Consider the following 14,890-nt stretch of genomic DNA (forward strand, 5'->3'; position numbering starts at 1 on the left):
TGTTGGCAATGTTAAATGATTGTGTAATAAACAATATATAGGGAGTCTTAGTTGCATAGCTAGAAACTAATTTCTAAAGCTGGGATATGAGGAGAAAATTGTAGCAGACAAAACTACCTTGGGAATTCTTCCTTAGGCAGATGCCATATTGGAGACTGAAGGATTCTAGTTCCTTAACAGCGGGTCTCAACCTGTGGGTCGCAACCCCTTTGGTGGTCAAATGACCCTTTCACAGGGGTCACCTAAGACCATCCTGTATATCAGATATTTACATTATGATTCATAACAATAGCAACATTAGTTATGAAGTAGCAACAAAAATAATTTTATGGCTGGGTCACAACATGAGGAACTGTATTTAAAGGGCCAGAAGGTTGAGAACCACTGTTCTAGACTCTTTCCAAGGCTATTTCTAAAGTAAACAGCCTCAGAACACAGATAGTGTCTCCACTGGAGTATAGAACAGTCAGGCTGATTGCCTATTATAAAGATTCAGGTGCCCTGACCTGGGGTCGGTTCCTCTTCCTGTAACAAAATACACAGTATATGCAGGCATCATCTGATCATCTTCTTGCTACTCTGTGGGAACTGGGGCTCAGGACACCAACAGAAAAGGTGATAGTCGGGCTACTGCTACTGCTGTGATAAATTATCCTTTTTCTCTAGGAGTCTTGTCTTCTGCCAGGATCCCTGAAACCATGGCAGGCTTGTGAGCAGGATAAGCATCTCAAACCCTTCTGACTACTTCAGCTGTTTTCAGGTAGGAGACCCTGAGCATAACTGCTTCTTCTCCTTGACCTATTCTTTCCTCTACTTATAGACGAAATATCTTCTAGGAATCAACTTGTGTGTCATATTCGCAGAGGTGCCTGCCTCTTCTACCATAAAAAAACAAACAAAATAAAACTCGTTCCCTATCCTTTTTATTCCTGGAATATAATCACAAGTTTGTGTTTTTCTGTTTAATGTTTACCTCCCTCATTAGAAAAGAGATTTTTTTTACACTGTATTCAGAGCCTAGCCAAGAGCCTGACACATATATTTGACTGACTGAATAAATGCTCAGTAAATTCCACTCCCTTGTTTACCCAGAATCACAGAAGCTGACTTTTAAATGAATGCACTTCTAACTAGTTAAAAGAATATATAGATTGAACTATCACCTATTAATTTTAAATGAGGTCCAAATTCAATGTCAAAGCTTAGGAATTCCAGGGAAGATTTTTAAAGAGGAGGTTCACTAGACTTCTGTTGTGTCCATAGCATTTCCTTACCGGACATCAGCAGCCAAGCAAAACGAGCATGATTTAATCCTGTTGGGTTTTGTGTTTCTCCTGAATTGCTGAGACATAGTGAGTAGAAGCAACACTAGACAGAATTGTATTTGTTTATCTTCCTCAGAACCAGAAAAAAATAGAGGATGCTATTATTAATAGAGGATGCGTGTGTTGTTCTTACTGAAAAGTTATGTATCCCTTACTAATACAATTATGCAGGGAATTTTATTAAAGAGGACAGAGTCTTCTTTCCTACTCACCATCTATAAAAGCAAAATAATTACTTGGAGGGGCAGCAGATATTTTTTAAAGAAAACTTTTATTTTTTCAGTTGTTTTAAAAACTAGTCATAGTCCACAAATGAGAACCCTGAAATAACAATATTGTTTATATTACCTTAAGCATATTGTATTAGACTCATATATTAGACTTTATCCTCAGGAGAGGAAATGAATGACATGACTATAACCTCAGAATGCCACAAAAAATTTTCACTTTTAAAACCAGTTAAAAAAGTTATTACCATTAAATTGCATCCTACTGGAGTAAATAACACATGAGTCCAATCAACAGCCAGCCTCACGAGGACAAGGATGCTGTGGGTTTTGTTTGCTGCTGCCGCCCTGCACAGTATTGGGTTCTAGAAAAAGTTGCTTACCATTAAGAATATCTTCAAATCCAATAGTCTCATCATTGCCCCTCAAAATATCCAGTGAAAGGTTTGAGCTTGGAAGAAATGGAAGACGCTGAACCTTTGGGAAAAGTATGAAAGGGTAAGATCAGAGAAAAAAAAAGGTGGGGGAATATATAATCTAATTTTATGTTTTTCATTCTTTATTTGTAAAATCCACAAAACCAAATGTTAATTTAACCAGTGTGGAGGAAAATAAACCACTCATATTTAGGCCCAAACCAAGTCTTAAAAAATTCCTCAAAATATGTAAAGACACTGAAATTGTGCTTTTTATATCCTGCCGTCAGGTTTACACATATCTACGGGTTTTGCTTCCGCTCAGGACAAGCACAGCATATACCATCTGATGAAATGCCAAATCCCAGAACCTAACACTATATCTAGTTTCTAATAAAGGTAGGATTATCAAATTCCTGAAGAAATTCCAACTCAGGAGAGCATTATTCTACTTAGTAAACTGATTACTTCATTTTGTATGTTCTGCATTGCTCACAGTACAAAGATAAGTTATGACCCTTTCAAATAGTAGTGATAATCGGAAAGGAAGATCAAGCTCATTTGTGGGGCCTTTAAAACACACAACACTATTTTGAATTGAGTGTTATCTACTTTTTCAAGTGTTAATTAAGTATACCCCAGACGGGTACCTAAGTATAGTGGAGAAAGTCCAGGCGTGGAGTCAGAGATCTGGATTCCAATTATAACTCTAACTACTCACCAATTCTAGGGCTTTGCATAAGTTACCTCTTCGGTCTCAACCTCAGTTTCCTTATCTGTGAAATAGGATTATACCAACTCCCTCTCAAACTTGTAGTATGGTGGCACATAGCTAGTACTCAACAAACCTTAATATAACCAAAACAAATTTTCAATTTTTCTGTTTGTCAATTGTCTGGCAGTTATAATTTGAATCAATGCAGACAATTTTGGATATTGCCGAAAGAATACCAAAAGAGTAACAGATGGTCAGTGACTAAATAATACCAGTATTTTAAAGTAATAACTTCAGAATGTAAGGAAACAGTTAATATTTTTTTCCACCAAAGAAATATATGCAGGGTGCGGGTGGAGGGGATCAATGGGGAAAAAAAAATACAAAGGGGATATCAATAATACTTTCAACAATAAAGATAAATTAAAAACAAAACAAAAAGAAATATATGCAGACTAAAAATCTTTTTAATTACTAATGGCCTATAGTTATTTTTTGTAATATGGAATAATTTCTCTAGGTTATCAAAACTAGAAAAAAAAAGTGTGATGAGGAATATAAAAAGAAGAGGAAGAAACAAATGAAGCCTGTAAATTAAACCAGATAGTAAGGGGGATGGTAGGTAGAATTTGACCAGAGATATAACCCTGAGAAAGCATCAAAAACAGGGATGAGCAGGCAGTGGTTATACATCCTGACAAGCAAGAACTGCAATAACATAGGGATCAGACCACAAGAGCCAAAATCTTGAACAAAGTTTTTTGGATTAAATGGCGTTAAGAGCTTAGGCCCAAAACATGAGCAATCTGTAGCTGGAATCTGAGTAGTAGGAGCATAAAAAAAAAAAAAAGCTAACAATTTTGTGCAAAAGAATGTATTTCATTTGATCTGCAGAATAATCCTAATAATCTATACTGTTCTCACTGCTAACTCTACTTCACATTAAAATCAAACACAACTTAAGGTTCAAAAAGGTCTCTAACGTATTTAAGTTCTTAAAACTAGTAGGTGGTGGAGCCAAGATTGACATCCAGGTTATTCTGATGTAAAGCCATACATGCTCTTTTAGAGCTTTATCCTTGAAAAAAATTCTAAAACAGCTTTCAAAATGACTTAGTGATGGCATTAATAGAATCTATTGAAAAAGACACAATTATAGCCAGGTGAGAGAAAGGAATCCATAGTAGCAGAAAGAACATGTGGAAAAACCAAAAGGAGAAAGAACAAAATTAGTCAGGATACTGCAAGTAGCTGAGGAGGCAATGGAGCATGGTGAAGAGCAAGCAGAAGGCAATTCATGACCAGAGCCACATTAAGGAAGGGGGTTTTACCCACTTTTAGGGCAAAGTGAGGGGAGTGACATGATCAGATTTATGTTTCACAAAGATTATTCTGGCTAGAGTGTGGAGTGGTAAGCAGAAGGGGTGGGTGTTGCCATAATCCTGATGAAGCACAGTGAGGGTCAGATCCCACGCAGCTGCAACAGTAAAAAGAGCTAACTGATTGGATGTTGGAGGGTGGGGGATAGGTGCTAGGTGAGATAATCAAGGCTAATATTCCAATTTCTACCTTAGGAAAAACTCTGTTCATACATGACAAGTAGTATGTGAGAAACAATGAGTTATTCTGTACTTGAGTGAAATTTGAAGTGCCTGTGGGATTCCCAACTGGAGAGCCTATAGGTTTACAGCTCAATAACTAAAATCATAGAAATAGATGGGAAATAAGATGAGTAGAGGACCAGAAATGGGTACTAACAAAATTGGTATTTCAGGGAACCAAATAAACAAAAAGAATTTATACAGCAACAGCTAAGAATAAGGCTTCAGAGAGGAGGAGAACATCACGAAAGAGCAGTGTGCTAAAGCCAAGACAAGAAGGGAGGCGACATTAGTGTTGCATACCACAGGGAGATCAGCAAATGAGGGCATAACAATATCCACTGCTCACGAGCAGTTTCCGTGGTGTGTGATGAGAGCCAGAGAATCATGGATTGAGTGAACAGGAGCATATGTAGCAACGTAGGCAACTTTTAAAAAATAAATCTTTATTGATTTCAGACTGGAAAAGGGAGGGATAGAAACATCAATGATGAGAGAGAATCATTGATCAGCAGCTTTCTGCATGTCCCCACCGGGGATAGAGCCAGCAACCCGGGCATGTGTCCTAACCAGGAATCAAGCCAGCAACCTGGACATGCACCCTAACCAGGAATCAAACTGTGACCTCTTGGTTCATAGACTGACACTCAACCACTGAGCCACACCGGCCAGAACTACGTATGTAGACAACTCTTTTAAGCTCAAATTGCAAAGGCATACTTAGTGAGAGACAAGTTGCTATAACGGAATTTGAGATTGATACAATTTGTGCTTTGTTTTAAAAGACAGAGGTTCAAACGTATGTAGAAGCTGCTGAGCTCCAGCAAGCAGAGGCTGAAGATAATCAGCTATGGAAAGGATCCACGAAAAAGGAAGTCCCTGAAGTAATGTGACGTGACAATTCCAGAACGTGGGGGACAGTTCTTAGATTCTTGGCCATTTCTAAAGCTCCTAAGCAACCGGTTTACTCAGGTATCTACAAACTGTGTACTTGATACTCCACTTGGATAGTCCCACAGGCATCTCAACTTCAACCCTCCAAAAGAAAAAACATGGAAGTGTATGCAGGTAAGTTTTCAGACACTGAGCCCATAATTTGAAGAAGTTTTCCATTTAGTAGTTTTTATTTTTCTTTTCTATATAAAATAGGAATCGAAGTCATGTCCTAAAAGGGGGAAAGTAGAATAGATTGTAGGGAGCATGTTAGGTTTGTATAGCTGTTATTAAAATAGAAGAGTCATTCCAATCAGTGTCAACACATATGTGGGATGCATACACAACTGACACACATACACTCACCTGTTGCACTGCCTTGAATTCCATTTGCAATTTTAGTGGAGCAAATAGACCCTGGATGTTTCTCAGTGTGGAAAAATTCATTTTATCTTGGTTGAGCTGGAACTACAAAAGACAGCAATACAATTGTATTTGTAGTTATTTTTAATCCTAACCAATATTTTTATTGAGAGAGAGAAAGAGAGAGAGAGAGAGAGCGAGAGAGAGAGAGAGAATCATTGATGGTTGCCTCCTGTACACTCCCAGACCAGGGATTAAACCCTCAACCTAGGTATGGGCCCTGACTGGTAATCAAACCCATTATCTTTTAGTGCACAGGACGATTCTCCAACCAACTGAACCACCTGGTCAGGGCAGCAATATAATTTTAAATGGTACACTCAACATTCTCTATTCAAAAGAGTTAGCACTGATACACATGCAACACAATATTTAGATGAAGAGTTTTAATGCCCATAACTGAAATAAAAACAAAATACTTTTACTACTTTCTTGAACAAATATTCAGATATATATGTCTATATTTTATCCAGCATGCAGGTATACTTCACCAGTATAAAATTATCACTTTAAGTTTGGATTTACAAAACTAATAAATTAAGGAATATTATTTCACATTGCAAAAGTATATTCACAAAGCATAGTAACAGCTCAGTACTTTTGGTTATAATTACCACAAAACTGGTAGAGCAAAGAAAGGGTATAATCTGAGATCCAAAAACAGTTACATACAGTGACAAAAATTAATAGTGAATTTCCAAGTACAAAAGTGTTTATCTCAAAAGATTTCATAAAGAAATAATCAGATCCATTATACCTCCCTATTAAACTACAATGTTTGAATTCCACTTTTGGAAATAACTGATTCTTTGGGGGGGAGGAGAGGAACCCAAATCTCTGAACAATTTGTATTGGGTATAACGAAGCAATTTTTTTTTTGAATCATGCTTTTATTATTTCTAAAAAACTTTTATCACAATTCAATGTATTTCAGGCAAAAGGAATCAACTTGACTCTTAGATTCTAAAACATAGTTTCCCAAAATGGCTCTTAAAAACAGTGTTAATGATATGCAAACAGATGGCTGGACAGATCTGTCTGAGCTAATGAGGTAAAGCGACATCTATGACCTTTTTTTTTTTACTCTTTTTGAGATTTTTTTAAGTCCTCAGTAAAAAAAGGTAACTAATCAAAAATCTATTAAGAGGTTAGTAATCACTTGGGGCATGATCTGGGGGCCATATATAAGAAGTTTGAAGGTAAGATATCTAGCAATATGGTTTTTAATTACTTTAGCTTTAACAGCAAAATTGTGATGGATGGTCCAAATTTGGTCCACAGTTAGGGAAAATCTGAAATACTTTATTATGAATATATGACCTGAAATTCCACTTGAAGGGTCTCCTTTAAATATTGAGTTATGCGGCCCGACTGGTATGGCTCAGTGGTTGAACGTTGACATATGAACCAGTAGGTTTGATTCTGGGCACATACCCGGGTTTCGGGCAGGGCAGGAAATGCACATGCAGGAGGCAACTGATCAATGATTTTCTTTCGTCATTGATGTTTCGCTCCCTCTCCCTTCTGTCTGAAATCAATTAAAAAATGTTTTTTAAAAATATTGAATTATCCTCATAACTAGATAGAATTTTATGTAGAAAAGTTAATTTATACACTTTGATATATATACCCACCTTGTAATGTGGTATCAAACTGCAATTACCAATCAACAATATCTAATTATTTGCAACCATATGCAAAATTAGAATTAGGCTCTATTGTAATAAATAGAACAGAAGAAATAGTTTACCCTCGAGACAGACTATATATATATGTTACATAACCTAGTTGGGAAGATATTACACATAGATCAGGGCTTCTCAACCCTTGGCACTACTGACATATTGGGCCAATAATTCTTTGTTGCAGTGGGTGTAGACCAGCCATGGACAAACTACAGCCCGCGGGGCTGGATCCGGCCCGTTTGAAATGAATAAAACTAAAAAAAAAAAAGACCGTACCCTTTTATGTAATGATGTTTACTTTGAATTATATTAGTTCACACAAACACTCCATCCATGCTTTTGTTCCGGCCCTCCGGTCCAGTTTAAGAACCCATTGTGGCCCTCGAGTCAAAAAGTTTGCCCACCCCGGTGTAGACTGTCCTGTGCATTGTAGGATGTTTAGCAGCATCTCTGATCTCTACCCAAGAGATGCTAGTACCAAAGAAACTTCCCCCGACACCACTTGTGACAACCAGAAACTACCAAATGTCCCGTGGGGGGCAAAGACATCCCTAGCTGAGAACCACTGGCACAGATGATGGTCATCTTCACTTTCACCACTGCAGTTCCAATCATGGAGAACTACTATAAGCCAGCATATACTGAGGGATTGGCAATATAACTCCACTTTACTGATGAGGAAGGAAACTAAGACTTAAAGAGAGATTAAGCTACTTGCTCAAGTTTACTTAGCTAGTAAGAAGTATAACACCAAGAATTTAAACTTCTATATAGTTCAACTACACAACCCATGCTAAAGGACTTACAATCCTATATAATAAAAGGCTAATATGCAAATCGACCGAACAGTGGAATAACCAGTTGCTATGATACACACTGACCACCAGGGGGGCAGACGCTCAACACAGGAGCTGCCCCCTGGTAGTCAGTGTGCTCCCACAGGGGGTGCACTGCTCAGCCAGAAGCTGAATTCATGACTAGCGAGCATAGCGGCGGTGGCGGGAGCCCCTCCTGCCTCCACAGCAGTGCTAAGGATGTCCAATTGCCTGCTTAGGCCCACTCCCCGCTATCAGTCAAACATCCCCCAAGGATTACTAGACTGTGAAAGGGCACAGGCCAGGCTGAGGGGCACCACCACCAGCCGCCCCCCCCCCCACCAGCCCCCCATGCACACATTTTGTGCACCGGGCCTCTAGTGGATAATAAGTGCCATAGAATTTCAAGGTAGAAAATGCCATTAAGCTGATTACATTATTAAGACAACATAGAGTCAAGAGATATAAGCTAAGTCTCAACAGATACACAAATTTTTAGACTTCACCATTTTGGCCAGTCTCACTCAGATTTGTCAAAGTTTCTTTTAACATATATTGCTCAAAACTGAACCAATATTCCACATCTAATAACCAAATTAATACTTAGGAAAATGAAGGGTATAATCTCCCTTTATTTGAGCTCCATTTTATTATTAATAAAGTCCAAGATTGCATTAACTGTTCTCTTCAGGGCTAACATATTCTGCTGGCTTATAATAACCATACAGTCAAGTTTTATGTACCAAGTCGATTTATCCCATCTAAATGTGTATAATTCATTTTTTGAACCCAAATGAAAACTTCACATTCCCCTGTGTAAGTGGTTTTTTAACTTTTGGCTTAGTCCTTTGATCTATTTTGTCATCTGATATAGTTCACTAATTCATTCAAATTAGCTATCCTTATCAGCTTTTTTCTTCCATGATTAATTTACATGCTTTCCATGGTTAGTCTCATCTCTGACACTTTTCCTACAACTTCTGAGCATGAAACCAGAATGTATTTAAACTAAGAGCCATTTTGTTTTCTCATCTAATTGGAACTTCAATTTCACCATCGAATTACTTGTTCTACTGTCTCTCACACAAAGATCTTTTCCCTTGCTAAAGAGGAAGAAAAAATGGAATAGGTCAACTTTCTGGGTGACAGTGCACCTTGTTCCCCAAGTAGTAACTCTTTCTTCTTGCTCTGAAAGTGTATTTAAAGACCCTCTATACCAGCGGTCACCAACCTTTCAGACCTCATGGACCACCAGTTGGCAACCCCTGCTCCAAAGGTTTCCTTAAACCAATAGTCACCTACCTTTTGGACCTCGTGGACCTGGTTGGCAACCACTGCTCTATACTGCCTAACGAATATCTGTACAGGCTACATGCTCTTTGATAATTACCTTTCCCCATTTACTTAACTGGAGAATATTGGCCTGAAACTATTCAAATGTTCCCTCCTCAATAAAGCCTTCCACAATCGCTAAGCACAGGTGGGTGAGCCATCTTTGGACCTCTAAGCATCTTATGAAGTCTCAATCCACTGCTTGTCCGCCTATTAAATTTTCAACCCCTTAAGGTTGGGGATTATGTCATATTCATCTGTGTACATACTGTGCCTAGTAAATGGATATGTCCCTCTGTAACTTGGAGAAGCAAGGTTTGAGAAAGAAGTCAAGGGTAGAGATAGGGACTAGGAAGTCTACATCAAAAAATGGCAGGAGAAAAATAGAAAAAAAGATCATAAAAATAAAAAATAAAAGAGGAATGGAGAGGTAGACTGACCTTTAGAAATATCCATAAAAAAGAGAAGAATGTATAGAAAGGGAAACTTTAGTGGAGCAGTATAAGGATAATTCAAAGCCTACTCTACAAAAAATATTAAAAATAAGGTGCCATACTCTTCATGGTCAAATGCTCCATCCAGAATTATCTTAATAAATGAAACCACAAATGTATTATTAAAAGCATTTTCTACCAAAGGATCAAAAGAAATATATTGTTAACATACTTACATTTTTTTCTGATAATTCAAGAGGATGACTCGGCAAAAGTTCATTTTTCACACAAGAAAAACTGAAAATAAACATTTAAAAGAAATATTACGTATCACTCAATACTTACAGCTTAAAATCACATCTATCAAAGGTACAACTACAATGGAATGGCACGAGGGATTTGGGGGGAGATGATGAAACTTCTGTCTCTTGACAGGAAATGATACATGTATTAAAATTCATATAACTACTCACCGAAAGGGAAAGGTCAAATTTTAAAAAGTCAAATTTACTGTATGCTAATTGTTTTAAAATACATCTACTATAGATAACTGGGGTCCACATTTCAATTCACTAGAGAAATCCCTCTAAAAAATGGTGTTAAATGATGCCTGGTATCTAGAAGAAATTTCATAAAGTATGTTTTTCACTATTACTCTTCTGACGTGCTTTTGTATTACATAAAATATCTAAGTCTCTTCTGCTCAGGTCCAATGTGTATTCAATATTTAATGTGTCTTTAATAACACATGTAAGTAACATGTTTGACATTTACTGAACACCTCTATGTACAAAGTACTATGTTAGGTATAGAACCAGGCTGCTGGTTCTATATAATAAAAGGCTAATATTACTAGAACCAGGCCGCTGGTCTTTATTACACTAGATATATAAAGATGACTATCTTATTGTCCAAAACAGGATTTGAGAACTGAAAGAAACCTTAGAAATCACAGAATAATTTACTGATGTTTTCTTTATACTAGCGATCACCAATCTTTCGGACTTCACGGACCACCCACACAGGGAGCGCCACTCAGCCAGAAGCCGGGCTCATGGCTGACAAGCACGGTGGCGGTTGCGGGAGTCTCTCCTGCCTCCGCAGCCGCGCTAAGGAACAGCGAGCCAAGCAGTAAGGAGCAGTGAGCAGGTGGGCAGTAAGGCAGTGATGGCGAACCTATGACACGCGTGTAAGAGGTGACACGCGAAATCATTTTTTGGATTAATTTTTCTTAGTTAAATGGCATTTAAATATATAAAATAAATATCAAAAATATAAGTCTTTGTTTTACTATGGCTGCAAATATCAAAAAATTTGTATATGTGACACGGCACCAGAGTTAAGTTAGGGTTTTTCAAAATGCTGACACGCTGAGCTCAAACGGTTCACCATCACTGCAGTAAGGAGTCATCAGTAAGGAGCGAGGTGTCCCAGACTGCAAGAGGACGCAGGCCAGGCTGAGAGGACACACAGACACACACACACACACACACACACACTCTCTCCCCCATCCCCCACCCCACACACACCTCACATGCAACAGTGCACGAATTTCATGCACCGGGCCTCTAGTAAATACATAACGAATCATCAGAACTTGGTTACTGGCTACCTTATGAATTTGATTATATTATAAATGAAATTGTATCGCCAATTCCAAAGGCTATATACTGCACCTTTCAGTACAAAATGGTAAGATAACAATGAGTCATTCTGTCTGTCCCCAGACACCATTAGTATGCCATTCCATTACAGTACAACCTAAATACCTTAAAATTAGATATAAAATTCAAAACATGGAATGTGGTGGGGAGGCATTATTATTTAAGCAGAAAAGCAACCTGCCAAGAAAAAGAACTAAACATAGAAACCTAAACATAGAAACATAAAGGAAACAGGGAGGACCACAACTGTATGCTAAAAGCTATAAAGTGAAATACTCCAATAGATAATAAGTTAATAAAATGGTTCTCCAAGTTACCAAGAGCAAAATGAAGAACCCTACTAAATCATGTTATTGGGTAACGACTCCTAGAAGGATGCCCTAACCTACTACTCTGATAAGGCACTTCTTTGGCTACAGAAAACATCTAAGCCTCCACTCCCCTCCACCCCCAAGTAAATATATATTTAGGGCCTAGCAAAATATTTAAAGGATATCATGAAAAATAATTTCCAGAAATAGTTTTTTATAACAAAGTCAAAGTCACTATTCCCCCATATACCCTTTTCGAAGAAGATCATGACTTTCAAAAGGTCCACTTGCTGATAGCTCAGTAACTGGAATACTGTCCTTTAGCTGAGATCCAAGTCCTCTGGTATTCTGTAACACAAAGGAAAAACAGTATTAAATACAAAAAATTCAAAAAGCCAACACTGAACATCAAAGGAAAAATCATGGTTTAGGCACAAGAGAGAAAAAAAATAAGGTCTCTGCCCTCAAAGAGCCCAGTCTAGATAATCACAATGAGCATTATATTAGGGCAGCGGTTCTCAACCTGTGGGTCGATGACCCTTTCACAGGAGTCGCCTAAGACCATTGGAAAACACATATATAATTACATATTGTTTTTGTGATTAACCACTATGCTTTAATTATGTTCAATTTGTAACAATGAAATTGGGGGTCACCACAACATGAGGAACTGTATTAAAGGGTCGCAGCATTAGGAAGGTTGAGAACCACTGTACTAGAGTGACACACATGGTACAAGAATATGAAATTTATGGGTGGGAAGAATTCCTAAGTTATTTCTGAATGCTGTCAGATCAAAAGGCATTCCAGGAAAAAAAAAAAAAGAACACGGGAAAAGGTATAAAAATATAAATATAAATGATGAAGCAAGTAAAGTAGAAGTAAAGGTTCAGTTTTATTCTGAAATTGATAGAGAACTTCTGAAGGGTTCTGGTAAATTGTCACCCTATACATTTATACAATAAAACATTTTATCATCAAATATTTACTAAGCATCTACTATATGGCAGGTACTCTGCTATATGCCAAAAATACTAGTACATGTCTACCTTCCAGGGCTTAGTTTGATGAAGATAGATTAGACAAGCAAATACAATGTAATAAATGTAAAACACAAGGTGCTGACTTTATTTTTTCTTAATCCTCACCCGAGGATATTTTTCCATTGATTTTTAGAGAGTAGAAGGAAGGAAAGAGACAGAGAGAGAAACATTGATGTGAGAGAGACAACACATCGACTGGTTGCCTCCTGTGCGTGCCCTGACCAAGGCCTGTGATCTGAGGCAGTTGTTGTGGGTCGACACTCTATCCACTGAGGCAGAGCAGCTAGGGCAGGTGCTGACTTTATTATTATTATTTTTAAAATATATTTTATTGATTTTTTACAGAGAGGAAGGGAGAGGGATAGAGAGTTAGAAACATCGATGAGAAACACTGATCAGCTGCCTCCTGCACACTCCCTACTGGGTATGTGCCGGCACCCAAGGTACATGCCCTTGGCCGAAATCGAGCCTGACTCTTCAGTCCGCAGGCCGACGCTCTATCCCGAGACAAACCAGTTAGGGCCAGAGGCTGACTTTAAATCACTAGTTGCTCAAGTTCAATATCCCTGCAATTCTGCATAAAGATGTAAAAAAGCTACAGGTAGTTTGGTATCAGTCTTATACTGTTCTAGGAGAAACTCTTCTGAGAAGCCAGCTTTTTAACTACTTTCTAAAATCATTCGTATATTTTATCTGGTCAGGTACTCTATTCTGTCCAGGGTTTCTTCGACCTACCCCTCCTAGTCCAGGCTCTCACACTTGGATAACTTACACAGCACTCTACTGGGTCTTCCTGCCTACACCCGCTCCCATTTTCCAGTTCTGCCTATCAAGGCTTTCCTAAAACACAATCTCCCCCACAAACACTGTTTAAAAACCTTTCACTGGTTCATCAGTCTTGTCTGAGGAACGAAGTCCAAAGTCCTTAGCCTCGAACTCAAGAATGTGCACAACAGGTTTTAACTCCCTCACACAGAAAGCATGGGGTCAATCAGGAAAAGGATCTGGAATCTAGTGTGGACTGTCGTAAACCTACTAGGTGACTGTAATCGTCCCACACAACTCTCTGGCCCTGTTCACCCATCTTTCCAGGTACCTTCCCAAACACACGTCCCGTGATTTTTCTGCACAAACATTCTCCTCCTCCCAGACTGCTTCGCTGCAGTGACAGAAGGAAAGTTTCTTTTCTGCACAAAGAAACAGGGAATTATGATCTCTGCATTCTACTGTAAGCTTCTCAATTACCTTCTGTAAAAATATCAGGATTGGTACTTGATATGTCTAATGAAGTAGCCGAGGAAAACCAATCTATGAAAAAGTAACTATCACTAGATACACTGAGTGTTTTTAGAACCTCTTTACAATGATCAGCAATTTTCTAAATCTAGCCGTGGTAGTGGTATCAGAGGCTGGTGATTCAGGGGCTTTCCCAAACACCACAGCTTCTAAGTTAAAAAGAGAGAAAGAGAAAGGGGGAGAGGGGCGGAGGAGATGCACTAACAGTGCTGACTAACGGGAAGTAGCAACTGCTTGCCTTTTCCCCCTCCAACACCTGGCGTAACACATGCTCCCAAAAACGTTTGTAGAGTAAAGCTGAGTGATAGGAATGCGCGCTAGAGCTGTGGGTTTGTTATGAAGTCGGTCCCCAGGGTCCGGGTGGGAGAGGAGTGTCCGGGCTCCCAAAGGTTCCCCCCTCGGGGGAAGGGCGGCCGGCAACGCCACACATAGAGGTTGCACCTTCGATATGTCCTTTCCAGCTCTGCGCCAACCACCAAAAGGGGTCGATGTCTGCTGCGGGGCAGGACACAAACCGAAAGAACAGAAGGAGCTGGAAAAGGGATGAAGCCGAAGCACCGGCCGCGGGGCCTGCACCGGAGCCCGGCCCGCGCGACGGCCGCGAACGCCCAACACTATGACTCAACAGATCCCGGCGGCCGAGGCCAGTCTCCTCCATCCTCCCGCCACA

General features: G+C 39.0%; 1 protein-coding gene across 1 annotated transcript in view; it reads right to left on the bottom strand.

Annotated features, from left to right (window-relative positions):
* The window catches only part of POMP (proteasome maturation protein), a 24,579-nt gene that overhangs the window by 2,589 nt on the left and 7,100 nt on the right, over positions 1–14,890 (bottom strand). Inside the window, exons 2-5 of the mRNA XM_006770372.2 lie at positions 12,132–12,229; positions 10,143–10,203; positions 5,584–5,685; positions 1,936–2,029 (exon numbers count right to left, since the gene is read on the bottom strand). Of these exons, the coding sequence (XP_006770435.2) occupies positions 1,936–2,029; positions 5,584–5,685; positions 10,143–10,203; positions 12,132–12,229 (355 nt within the window). The remainder of the gene's footprint in view (positions 1–1,935; positions 2,030–5,583; positions 5,686–10,142; positions 10,204–12,131; positions 12,230–14,890) is intronic.

The sequence above is a fragment of the Myotis davidii genome, unplaced genomic scaffold (assembly GCF_000327345.1).
Source record: "Myotis davidii unplaced genomic scaffold, ASM32734v1 scaffold84, whole genome shotgun sequence".
Lineage (NCBI taxonomy): Eukaryota > Metazoa > Chordata > Mammalia > Chiroptera > Vespertilionidae > Myotis > Myotis davidii.